The sequence below is a fragment of the Chelonoidis abingdonii genome, chromosome 13 (genome assembly GCF_003597395.2).
Source record: "Chelonoidis abingdonii isolate Lonesome George chromosome 13, CheloAbing_2.0, whole genome shotgun sequence".
Lineage (NCBI taxonomy): Eukaryota > Metazoa > Chordata > Testudines > Testudinidae > Chelonoidis > Chelonoidis abingdonii.
The window spans coordinates 6,436,990-6,449,715 of NC_133781.1; the positions used below are offsets into that span (position 1 = coordinate 6,436,990).

Here is a 12,726-nt window from a genome sequence, read left to right on the forward strand (position 1 = left end):
GTCCCCTGTGTCTTGGGACCCCATGCCCCTTCTCCACCCCCCCCCGGCCCCCTTACCATGCTGCTCAGAGCAGCGTGCAGCTTTGCCCCCTCCCCAGAGCACTGCTGGTGCAGTGCGCTGAGGCTGCAGGGAGAGGGGAGCAGGGAGGGGCTCTGGCTACTGGAGGCCCGGATGCGAGCAGCTCAATCCGGCCCGGCCACCATGTCAGCTGAGTCACACTCTGCGTTGGGAGGGAAATCCTGGACCTTTTTAGATTTTTACAAATTCCTCCCAGACGGCTTCTTTCCTCTCAGATGTGGCTCACTTGGTCATCAATTTGGCCTAGCTCCAGGCTTTGCAGCCACAGGCCAAGCCACCCTGTTATATATCCCCTCCGCCTTAAAATCCAGCCCAACCTGGGGGCAAGTTCTACTCTTGTCCAGTATTCATCCCTCACCATCTCATCGCTGTCACCGGCTATGCACTCGTACAGCCTAGGCGCGCGGCATCTCCAGCCCCCCAGCCAGCTCACTCACCAGAATTCAGAGGCCATCCTTCTCTTCTGCAGTATCCCAATGCTCTTCCTGCAGCCACTCATTAACAACTGCTTGCAGAGCCTTGTTCTGAAGCCACTAGCTTCTCCTGTAGCCTTTTTCTACTGCTGCTGCATCCCCCAAAACTTTTTCCTTCAGGGTCTGAGCACACACCACTGCTCAGCTCTCATGCCTGATTCATCTCTGTGCCAATCATTTCATGCTTCACCTCCCTGCAGCACCCAACAGGTGTGTTGGAGGAGGGTCTCCAAGGTCCATGGCCATCCCTGCCATCTCCACCTAGCCTGCCTCATGTGTGTTTGTCCAAGAGGACACCTTCTCCTTTCTTTCTACCTTCTTGGGGCCCTGGCCCCTCCTTTTGCCACTCAGGAATTTCCTGTGCAGGTCGGGTCTTTCGAGATGGCCTGCTTCTCTGCACCAAAACCAAAGAACTTTTGTTCCCATCTTGGCATTAGTCTATGCTTGTACACTTTCTCATGCCCTGCTCTCCTGGGCTAGCCTTCTCAGCACAGCCGCAGCATGCTTGCCGAGTTTGCTCTTTTTGTCCATGGGCGTAGCAGGTTGATTTCCCTTTGTAGGATCTCTGACAGGTATTGCTGCTGCTCTCTTAAGATTACCAGCTGCATCTGTAGCTCTACCAGCACTTCCTTCTGCTTCTGTTGGGTTTCTAGGAGCTGCTGGAGAAACCCGAGACCTGCTTTGGCTGCTTAACCAGTCCCTGGAACTCAAATGGAAATCCCACTTGGGGGGACGGACCTTCCTTCATGAGCCCTCATAGATGACAGGGGAATTCAATCCTGCTGACTATGCCAATAACCAATGAATCTACTCATTGTTAGGTGCCCTCTGGTCCTCCATCGATGGTCACTCCAGCACCATGGCAGTCTCTCTGCCTGGTAATTCAGCCCTCTGGCTGGCTCACCACCTTTAGTCCACGCTTCTGGGGCTCAGCTTGTCACACACTGAAAGTCCAAAGAGGTCTTCCCAGAGAAAAAAGTTCTTCTGCTCTCGCTGGGGCTCTGGCTCAGCCTGCAGCTCCCTTGCTGGGCTTGGTAACCTTCTCTGGGTGCATGTTTGTCCCCTTTGGGGCCATTAGAGGAACACGGTCCCACCCTGACACTGGTAGCAGCCCAGGGCTCTATACACAACAGCTAGGTCTGCTCTTTTCTCTTTGCTGCAGGTTTCCCTGGGCACATCCTACCTCTCTTCTCAAATTCCCTTCTAGGCTTTCCTTGCTGCTTTCAACTTCCTACCTAGTTCTCATTCCAGTTCATAGCCCAGCTGGGCTTTATCACCGCTGAAGTCTGGTTCTTTCGGGGCCAATACATGGTCCCTCTGAGGTAGGACTCATTCTCTAATCAGTTTGGCAAGGCCCAGGCTCTGCACCCCAGGGGAAAGCATTCTCTTTTCCCTGTTACAGACCTGCACTTCCCAATCCTGCTCTTATTGGATTGAGGTAAGTCTTGCCCACATGCTCAGGGTTTAGGTGATTGCCATATTTGGGTTCGGGAAGAAATTTTCCTCCAGGGCAGATTGGCAGAGTGCCTGAGGGGTTTTCACCTTCCTCTGCAGTATAGGGCACGGGTCACTTGCTGGAGGATTCTCTGCACCTTAAAATCTTTAAACCATTATTTGAGGACTTCAATAGTTCAGACATATGTTAGGGGTTTATTACAAGAGCGGGTGGGTGAGATTCTGTGGCCTGTATTGTGCAGGAGGTCAGACTAGGTGATCATAATGGTCCCTTCTGACCTTAAAGTCTAGGAGTCCATGAGTTCAGACCTCTTCAGTTCAGACCTGGTTTCCAGAGGGGCTAAGTTCACAAAGGCTCGACTGGCTGCGGTTGGAGTTTTGCTGGTTCTGGTGACTCTGACATTCATCATTCAGAGGCTGACAGGTTTGTTGAGGGGATGGTGAAACCCCATTGCTGATCAAAAGGAGGTCAGAGTCAGGTCTCTAGGAGCTGAAGGTTCATTTGTCCTGCTGCAGGAAGTGGAGCTGGAGAGCGGAGATGTTATGTGAATGAGACTGCACGATGGAGTTGGAGACTGAGGGACGGGAGCCTCCTCCCAGAAACACTCCCAGGAGAACAGGTTTGAGCCTCTTGCTGGGGATCCTCTTCCTGGGAAAAAAAACAAGAGTGGCATATTGATGGAGATGTCTCTGTCCCAGGGATGGGGGAAGCTCCCAACCAGGCTATGCAGCAGGGATCCCATTTCTTCCCCAGGAGACCCCTATGCCCAAAGAAGTAAATGTCTCTTACCTCCATGAGGGAGCGGGGTCTTCCCTCTCAGCCTCTTTGAGAACTAGCACTGCTTGGTTTCATAGGACAAGGTGACCTGTCCCCACTGGTCCTTGAGGTGGCTCAGCTTCTGACTGCACCCATCTGGGAGGCAGTCACACACCCCAGGGCCTAGAAGACAGGTGGGGAGGAGGTTCCTATTCATTTCACCCTCTAAGAGCCCATAGAAGGGCCAAAGGACGAATAAAGGGCGGGAGGTGAAGCAGGCCCTGAGCCTCTGTCCCATCCTCACCTCCTCAAATGTGGAGCTTCCTGAGCTTCAGTTGGGCAGACAGTCTGTAGCCCTGGCACAAAAGTCCTTCTGCGCCATATGGGGCAGGGAGATCTCTGCCTGAAAGCATGGGGAATGGGATGGGGGTCAGAGCAAAGAAAGAGGGGAGGGCTATGGGAGTGAGGGGAAGAGCTCATAGCAGAGCATCACATCCTAAGAACAGAAGTCCATGAAGTCCAGAAGTCCCCACTAGGCTCCTTGCTCCCAGGCCAGCGAATGGTGAAAGGATGGGAATGAGACTTGGGCCCCGTTCCAGTCTCCTGAGTCTAATGGAGCTGCTTACCTTGTCCCCCATCCATTTCTGGGCTTCCCCCAGGATGGAGTATGTGAGGAGTAGCCCAGCCTGCCTGACATGCAGCAGGGGGTCGTTGATTGCCAGCATTGCTGTCTGGAGGAAGTATTTTCTCTGCCCCTCAGAGAAGAATTTTCCAAAGACCTAAAACCAACAGGACACAAGGCTTTAGCAGATTGTCCAGAGCCAGCCTCCAAGTCCTGGAGATAGAATGGTCTCAGCGTCTGGTGCCCCAAAGGGAGGGTAAGAGAGCTGCTGTAGCCAAGGCAGTTCATTCCCCAGGAGGCTTTCAGGGTCCCATGGCTCAAGAAAGCCCTTTTCTTAAAAGGTGGCAGAGGCTTAGGGACCAAAGCCTCCAGTGGCTCTTTCTGGAGGGCAATTTATCATGATAGGCTGGAAATGGATCTCTAATGTGGGTGAGCAGGGCCCACTCTGCTGTGCAGTGCACAGAGATAGTAGGGGACCCTGTATTCTTCCAGCAGAGAGATCTCCTGCACTTCAGTGGCTAGAGGAGTGTGTGCGCAGGGTGGGGGTGGGAGTTGGAGCTGACAAACCAAAGTTTTATTCCACCCAAATTAGTGATTTCTCTAGTAGCTGGGTAAGGCCTCTGAAGCTCCTTGGTTTCTTCCAAAGGGAATCTAATCTGCAATCTGACAAGGATAAGGAGACTCATGTCCCTGTCTCCATCACAGACACTTCTTGGAAACTTTACTTCTGCTGCAGCAATTCAGCTTGTGGGAGGCAGGACAAGCTCACACAGTCTCTCTCGTGTGGCATCTATAGAACTGCATTCTGTAGATGGACTTGTAGATCCAGGAGCCATTCCAGGGTCTCCTCTGTGATGTCATGGAAATCACCCATTTCACCTTTGACTCCAATCTGAGGGCACTGGGTTATGGTGTGTTCCAAGGTTTGGGTGTTCTCCCTACAGTTGTGAGACGTGGGGGGGTCTTTGGTTTTCTATTTGTGCAGCAAGTAGCTGCAACTTGGGTCAGTGACAATGTGCTTCTTTGGAACAGTGGTTGAGGTCCAGATACCCTACCATTCCCTGGCCGGGTCTGGAGACATGAGGGGGGCACATGTGGTCCATATTGGCTCTGTAGCTCACTGTGTCCCCTACCCAGTTCCCAGGTTGGGGCATTCTGCTTCCTGACTGGCAATGGAATTGGGCAAACCCCACCTCTTTTTTCTGCTTCTACTGGGTGCAGGGAATTAAACAAGGCTCTGATCAAGCAATGGTGACTGACTGACCCAATGCTCTCCTCTCAGACAGTTGGGGATCAGCCAGGGGGACAAGGAGCAGAGAGACACCCAGAGCCATAATCTTATCTTAACTCACCTCCCCGCTCCCCGGGGATTCTCCTTATGCCAGGTAGCAATGGGTCTATGTAAGACACTCAAATCACGGCAACTAGCGAGGTTCCAATGTGGGACCTTTAGCACCAGCCTGTCCCACTGGGTGCTGGATGAGGAACTCTGAGCTGGAAATAAGGAGTGGGCTCTTGTCCTGTCTCCAGGAGGCATCCACTGCAGGGACTCCAGCTAGCCCCACTCCCTGAGCTGTGTCATGCCCTGCCTCAGTGTCCTTACCTCCCCCACTCTGGCTGTGTTTTTATAGCCCAGGAGCCTGCTGTCCTGGTGCCAGTCATGGCACCACAGGTCTTCTGCCTCATGTATGGTCAGCCCTGGAAGAGAGAGAGTGACACTTTGATAATTCTGGTTGCAGTTTCTGTGTCCTTCCAGTCCCATTGGTGGATGCACAGTGGAGTGGAGAACAGAGGCAGAGAGAGACTTGACCTCCAGCTGGGGTCAATCTGAGAGAAATTGTCCGGGGTCCCATTATCCACCTGTGGTCACTCTCAGTCCCTTATTGAGTTCTGTGTCCCAGCGGATTCCTTACCCCTCTGTTGGAGCAGCAGCTGGTACAGCTGGTAAGTCCCCTCCCTGGCCTGCCGGCTGATATCCTTGTCTGGGTCACTGACAAACAGAGCCAGCTGGGCCACATGGTGACCCATCCTAGGGAACTCTGCTGAGATCTAATGGAAGGGAGAGGAAAGGGGACTCCATCAGCATTTTCCTGTCAGCTCCCTGTCCCCGCTGGGCCAGAAGGCTCCTTCCCCTTAGCCCCTCTGCAGGAGATGCTGGAGGAGAGGAGCCTGAGATTGACCCTTCATTTGCTCTGCTGCCAAGAGAGCCAGGAGCTGCTTTGGGATGCCAAGCAGGGGGTGGAGCATGGTCCCCTTAAAGGCCCAGGGACAACACTTGACCAGGACAAGAAGAACTTGACTCAAGCCTATCTCATTCCCTGCTCCGAACCCACAGCCTCTGCAGCAGCAGATCCTACAGCCCATTGGAGCCAGCCCACCTACGCCTGGAGTCAGGAAGCTGGGGTCAGAGGTCCCTTACATCAAACTCAGGGAGGGTGACTGCGTATCTGAGCAGGGCCGTGCTGCTTCTAATGGCCCTGGCTCTCTCCTGGGACACCCTGGACATGATCCAGAGATTGACATGCTGTGGGGAAAGGAGGCAGGTCAGGATAAATGGTCAGGTGGTGCTTTGCAAATGAGCCCCCCCCCAGGCCCAGGGGCCCGAGACGTTATGTGCAGGGGGGGAAATAGCTGAGTCATTGATCACAGAGCTTTAGAAGGAGATTCTTTCGCCCAGGACACAGCTTGTATCCTGCAGATCACAACTTGTCAGGGTCTCTCCAGATTGGGACAAGGTTCAGTGTTGGGGCTGGTCCCATCCTCCCAGAACTCCTGATTCCTGAACAGTTCACCAGAAAGGAGACTGAACTCTCGCCCTTCCCTGCTACTAAAATCCTTGGTGGCATGTAGGGAGTCACTGAGAGCACAATCTCCCAGGAATTTCAGAGCATATCAGAGAGAAGGGCTGATTCCCTGGGATCCTCCTGCTTCTCTAGGAAGGAGCGTGTGCCTCTTCTCTGAGAACCATCACCAGAATCTCATGGGGCGTGTCTGTTGGGGGTGGGCGGGAAGGGTGGGTTTTTAGACTTTCACTCCCCAAGACAGCCAGAGGCCCTGTGGTTGTGCTCAAGAGAACCAGGCAGAGCTCTAGCTTGAAGTCCCAGCTCCTTCCTCTGTCCCTTAAGAAAGCCCCCTGCAACACCACCCAGCCCCCACCAATTACCCCGGCGATCCCCCTGTCAATCCGATGTCTTTCTCCTCCCTCCAGCTGCCGTATGATGTGCCTACTCACCACAATCCTCTCCACCACAGCCGCCTTGCAGCAGCACGGCTCCAGCGTGTTCTGCCCTCTGTCCTGTGCAGCAAGACACGTGGGGTAGATGGCCTGCAGGAACATGAGCTGCTGCCCCTCATCCTGTACCCACCAGGACTGGGGTATAGCGAGAGAGAATCTGTTAGCTAGGGACCTTCCTGCCCCACCCACACCAGCTCCAGGGCTCAGGCCTCAATGGGGGATTGTGGGGACCTGCCTATTGTCCAAATCTCCCACCACTCTACACAAGCAGGATCAGGAACTGGGACAGTGCCTGTCGGGGGAAGAGACCTCAACTGTTGTGGGACAAACTCCCCCATCTTGGGGGTCCCACATCATGGATGTAAAAGGGCCCCATTAGGGGTGGTGGATCATCAGGGACAAGACCCTTGGTAGGGGGTGGGGATGCTGGGAAGGGACAGGACAATCTTGGTTCCAGCCCAGGTGGGGAACATTTGTATCTTTTCTCTGCGCTGGAGCTGCTCTCTGATGACCTTGAGAGCAGCTTCATCTGTGGACATGTCTAGCCATTCCTCCTCCTGTGAATCCCTGGGGGTCCCTGCACCAGGGAGAGAAGGTAACAGGGTGATTCCTGCTGCCACTTGGGGGAAGGACAGTGGCGTTGTGGAGAGAATGGGATTAAAGACACCCCTTCCAACCTCAGGCACCCAGGGCAAATCAGGCCCCACACCTCCCTCTCAGGGATGCCTTCAGCCTCCAACAGCTTCAGAAGCCCGTAGCAGAGAGCCCCCTCCCACCTCTACTGTCCAGGACTCCATGGGAGATGCCTACTCCCCCAGCCCAGGACCACCAAGGGACAAAGTGGCAGCAGCTCTTGATGCCCCCACTCCCAGTTCCCCTTGCTGCAGGGGCAGTTGTGTGACTGTTGCTGGTGTCAGTGGGGTTCATGTGGCTAAGGCCAGACATCTGGGCTGGGGACCCCCCACCTGCCATATCACTGGGAGAGTGTCTGGACTCAGGGTGTTCAGATCCCCGTCCTCATCCCTCCCTGAGCCCAGTGTGGCTCCTCACCTGCAACAAAGCAGCAGTGACCATTGGCGTCACTGCTGCTAGAGTCCCAGGCGCTGCTGCTTGAGTCCCATGCTGAGCTGCTGGTGCTGGCACAGGGATCTTCCACCTCCTGGCCTGAGGGGGCTGGAAGATCCTCAGTGACCAGGCAGGGCAATGCCTCCTGCTGGGAATGAGAGCTGGGCTCCTGGGGCCGCTGCTGCCCACACAACAAGCCCCAGAGCCTCCCTGCCCAGTGCCCCTCTTGGGCTGGGTCCTGTCTGCGAAACCGCATCCTGAGCCAGCTCCATCTGGGCCTGGTCAGGGCCTCTCCCAGCTCGGCGCCTGCGCCAGGAGCTGGTTTTGTTCATCAGAAGGCTAGGCACTTCCACCATCTGTCTTGGATGGGAGCTGCTTCCTGCCAGCAGGGACGGAGAGATTGCTCTGCTCCTTGGGAAGATGGCAGCTGCTTCCCTCAGGCTCTGGGGCCACCTGCAGAGCCCTCTTCCTGAACATCCTCAGGAGCCTGGCCATACTGGAATTGAGTGGGGAGCAGGTGTGAGACTAGAGTCACAGCAGCCTTTCACTCATGGGCCTTTTCGGTCCCTCCTCAGCCCTGATCCAACCAGAGCAGCCCCTTATCCCTACACAGGAGTGCAGGGAATGCAAGCTACACACACTGGCAGGAGTTCATTGCATGATCTGCTCCCAATGTTCCCCCTCCTAATCCCTGCTGCTGCTGCTGTAATATCCAGGAAGTCTCATCCTTTTAAAGCAATGGGGTTAGTCCCAAAGACCATCGGTAACTCTGGACAAGCAGCCCCCTCCTGTCATCCCAGGCCACACTCCCCCGCCCAGGCTAGAAAAGGAACAGAACCCAGGAGTCCAGACTTCTCCTGGGAAACCATTTCCCATGTCAAAGTCACAAAGACCCTAGGCACAGGAAAACCAGGGCCCTCCTCATTCCCCATTGATTTCCATGCTCAGCAGCTCACAGTGTCTGGCCCAGCTCAGAGACTCTCAGCCTGAAGAACAGTGTCCCACAAGGGAAGGTCTGGGAGCCCCATTGCTGGGACCTTTCCAAACACACTGGAGATGGCTCTGGAGAAGCCCCTGCCCAGTCTGAGAGTGAGGGGCTCTTGGGGGCTGTTTGCAAATGAAATTCCCCTTTGGAGATGTTCTCTCTCCCTCTTTCTGCCTCTCTCCAGACAGACAGGGGAAGCCACCGAGGGCGGCTGAGGTGATGCCACTCACTTGCTGTAGGTGGTGGTATGATGGATGGCGGATGTTCAGGGTCAGCAGATGTCCCTCGCCCTCCTCCTCACTCTCCAAGCCCAAGGCAGGCTGGAGAGGGTGGTAACCTGAGGAGTTACCCTGCCCAGCCAGCAGGCAGGGTGATGACTCTAGGGCGATCAACTGGCTGTGAAAACAAGAGTCTGTCTTATTGCCAGGTGATGGAGAAACTCAGCCTGCAACAGCAGGGTGCAGAACACTGCCCTAGTGTGAAGGTGACAGCGGCTCCAGGATCCTGACATCCCAGCACTTTACACACCTTCCTGGAGCCTCCCAACCCCCCTGGGCCTTAGCGATGGGACCCCAACCCTACTAATGGCAAACGGGCCTCAGCTACTGGCTCAGGGTCACACCGAGTGTCAGAGCCACGGATGGACCCCTTCGCTAACCACTGCTGCACACTCGCTCCCACAGCTGGCAATTGCAACCAGGCCCTAATGTCCGGTCCCCCTGGCTTTGAGAGGGAGTGTCACTCCTGGTTCCATTGCTGCCTATTGATCTTCGGGATTAGGCAAGTTGCTCCCCCTCTCTGTGGCTCTCTGGGACTCACATCTCCAAATGGGCTTTAAAAAAGAGAGAGGTTAAAGTTTGGCCCCAACTCTTTCTTGTTTTTCTACACTAGCCATTTTAGCAAAGTTTAGAAGTCTTGACATTCAACCCCTGGAAACATCCCTTTCTCCTTCACAGACAGCTTGATCCTCCCTCCTCACCCAGGCTCTCTGCTGCCTGGAGTTAGGGAATTGACCTTATTCCCATTGGACCTACCCAAGGTGTCACACAGCAAAGTGGTGACAGAGCCAGAAAGAGAAGCCAACAGTCCTGACTCCTGTTCTAACTAACAGACAACAACCCTGTAAGAGTCCAGTGCTGGGGCCCATCCTTCTGAGGCGCGGCGGGGAGCCAGGGCACCTCCCTACAGGCAGCAATCCGTCCAGGGCCTAGACCCCTTAGCAGGAGCTGAGCAAACAAATGGTCTCTAAACAAGGCAGAGTCCCAGCCCTTCAGCAGGGGCCGGGTAAACACAGAGTCTATAAGCCCGGCCCTGAAGCAGGGCAGAGCAGTAAGCAGTCAGGCTCAGCTCCTCCAGCAAGGGGCTGAGCAAACACAGTATATAAGCCCAGGCCCTTGGGCAGGGCGGGGCAGGAAGCAGTTCAGGCTCATCTCCTTCAGCAAGGGGGCTGAGCAGCAGTTCCACGAGGAAGTCTATAAAGCCCCAAGCCCTGGTTCAGGGCGGGGCAATAAACAGCCACAGAGCTCAGACCCTCAGGCAGGGGCTGAGCAGCAGTTCAAATAGTAAGTTTATAAATAAGGCCTCCTCAGGCCAGGGAGAGGGGGAGTCTGCCACCCTTAGGCGGGTGGCAGGGGAACGCAGCCCCTCCCACTCCACTGCGTTCCAGCCCGGGGCCCTAGCAGCGGCCAAGACTCGCTGCTGTCAGTGGGGATCCTGGCCACAACACACTGACATGGGTTCCGGCTCTTCGGGAGCCAAACCAGGGTCAGCTACCCCCGGGCCACTTCCGACCTCCCCCTCTCTGGGTATCTGTGTCTCGCCGGCGTCATCTGGTGGGTCCCAGACCATGGGCTTCTCAGGATACCGCTCGTAGGGAAGCTCAGGCCGCTCCTCTGGGTCCCGGGCGTATGGAAGCTCCGGCAACTCCTCTGGGACCCGGGTGTAGGGAAGCTCAGGCCGCTCCTCTGGGTCCCAGGCACGGGGCAGGCTCGGCCAGTGCTCCTCAGGGTAGCAAGCACGGGGCAGGCTGGGCCCAGCAGGAGCTCAAGCACCAGCGTCTGTCCTCTCCAGCAGCCTGCGCCTAACTGAGCGCTGGGGCTGGGCCTTTATACTTCCTGTCCCTCCCCTGGACTTCCAGGGGGCGGGGACAAGCGGCAGTGGCTCTGCCCACTCTGGCATCAGTTCTGGCTCATCCTTCTCAGGCACGGCGGGGAGCCAGGGTGCCTTCCTACAAACCCCCATGGAGGCAGGGATAGAGCCCAGGAAATAAGAGGTGAACATTTTCATGGAAACCGTTTTCTGTCAGAAAATCCATTCAGACTAAACCACTTTGTTTCTTGAAAGTAGGATGAAAATTCTTTGCAAACAAATATTTGTTTGCAAAACAAGCGCATCTCCTATTTGTCACAGTGCATTAAACTGTCTCGTCGTACACGAAGAGGAGACACTGTGATCTAGAAAGTTAGATGAGATGCGTCAGTCTGAGCTAAGTAGTTGCTGCTTTCAACAATTTCAAAAGAATAAAATACCAATAAAATAGAATATGATGTCATAATCTGATATGGCTCAATGTGATAGGACACCTCCTATTCTGCACTGCTACTAGTGACACTCTTCAACGAATCCCCATCATCCACCCATCGCGAGGTAGGTGGGAGAGGATTGTTATTCGTACTTGACAGAAGGAGAAACTAAGGCTGAGAAAGGAGCAGTGACTTGTCTTAGCTGATGCAGCCAGTCAGTAGCAGAGTTGCTCTCAAATGAGCTACAGACCAACAATTGTTCATAGGAATTAGTCAGCAAGTATTTTAGAAGAATTGGAATGTTACAGAGAATCATGAACTGCTCCCAAACAATGAATGGAGAGCAGCATCAACATTGGTCAAACATATAACTAGTTGTGACTTATTTGCTTGGTCATAAAAGAGAACAATAAAGACCAGAGTTTCCTCCCTGTCAATAGCTCCTTCTTAGCCAATCAAGGTTGAGACTTTGAGGGGTGGGAGGCAAAGGGTTCTCATCAAATAGCCCAAAGAATGGTGCAGGTCACCACCGATGGGATCACTATCGGAGCACTATTCCAGTCTCACCTCTCTGTGAAGGCCTCCCACAACCCCTTTCCCCGACCCCTGATGCACACACAGAGCTCCTGGTGGTGGGAGGAGAGCAGAGGAAAAGCACAAAGGAAGCAAGAAGAGAAAGGTAGGAGGGATAGAGGAAAAGGGAAAACAAAAAGGAGAAAGCCCAATGTCACCAGTGATTTGAAGGGACAAGTCCTATATTGGGAATACAATGCTGCCACCTCAATCTAGTGTTTTCCATTTCTAGAATTCAGCCGGCACCTGATGGATCAGACTGAACAGGTTCCAAACCTCTTGGAGGCTCTTACCTTCTATACAGGGATGTCTGTTTTCTAGCAAAATCAATAAGAGAAAAGGAGAAAACTCCGAAGGGGGTCCTCCTTGCGCTCATGTACGTGAAAGTGAATTCTCTTTCAGTCCTCTAGGAGAGACCTCGAGAAGGAGATGTGCTGGAGCAAAGCCACAGGGATGTCCAAGGTTGTCTCTGTCCTGCACCCCTGTCCTGCCTGGCTGATGTTAAGATCTCTCTGTGAGATCATCGCCTCCCCACCACCTTTGTCCAACAGGCTGAGGTCCTGCCAAAGGCCCTTGTGATGTCACGGCCACACCCACCCCTCCCCTGCAGTGCTGATGTCCTGCCTCTGTCCAGCCACTTTGGATGTTTGAGCTGCTTCCCCTGGATCACCCCACTCAGTGACTCTTCATTGTGGGGATGACACCGACTACACAGTAGAACACGAGAGGTTCTTCCCCAGGCCCCAATCAGGTTTTCATAAGCTAGTAGACTTTATGGCCAGAAGGAACCATTGGAGCATTTAATCTGATCCCCTGCATATCCTAAGGCCTCCTGTATGTCAGAAGAGCTGGGTTTTTCTTTTACTCAAACATTTTCCAGAAAGGCATCTAGTCTTTATTAGAAGATCTCAAGAGATGGGGAAGCCATCATTTCTCTTGGTAGTTTGTTCCAATGATGAAT

The 12,726-nt window shown here is 54.2% G+C and overlaps 1 protein-coding gene across 2 annotated transcripts; it reads right to left on the reverse strand.

Annotated features, from left to right (window-relative positions):
* Nucleotides 1-1,948: 1,948 nt before the first annotated feature.
* Nucleotides 1,949-5,906, reverse strand: LOC142045773 (maestro heat-like repeat-containing protein family member 7). Of its 2 annotated transcripts, XR_012656957.1 has the most exons (6): nucleotides 5,805-5,906; nucleotides 5,299-5,434; nucleotides 4,989-5,083; nucleotides 3,390-3,542; nucleotides 2,797-2,946; nucleotides 1,949-2,655 (listed from the first exon to the last, which is right to left on the reverse strand). XR_012656957.1 is itself a non-coding variant. In XM_075072049.1 (5 exons), the coding sequence occupies exons 1-5, from the start codon at nucleotides 5,889-5,891 to the stop codon at nucleotides 2,899-2,901; spliced, it is 519 nt and encodes a 172-aa protein (XP_074928150.1). In that variant the 5' UTR covers nucleotides 5,892-5,906; the 3' UTR covers nucleotides 2,689-2,898. The 2 variants fall into 2 exon arrangements, 1 of the variants encoding a protein (XP_074928150.1); XM_075072049.1 differs by lacking the exon at nucleotides 1,949-2,655 and having other exon boundaries at nucleotides 2,689-2,946.
* Between the last annotated feature and the right edge of the window lie 6,820 nt (nucleotides 5,907-12,726).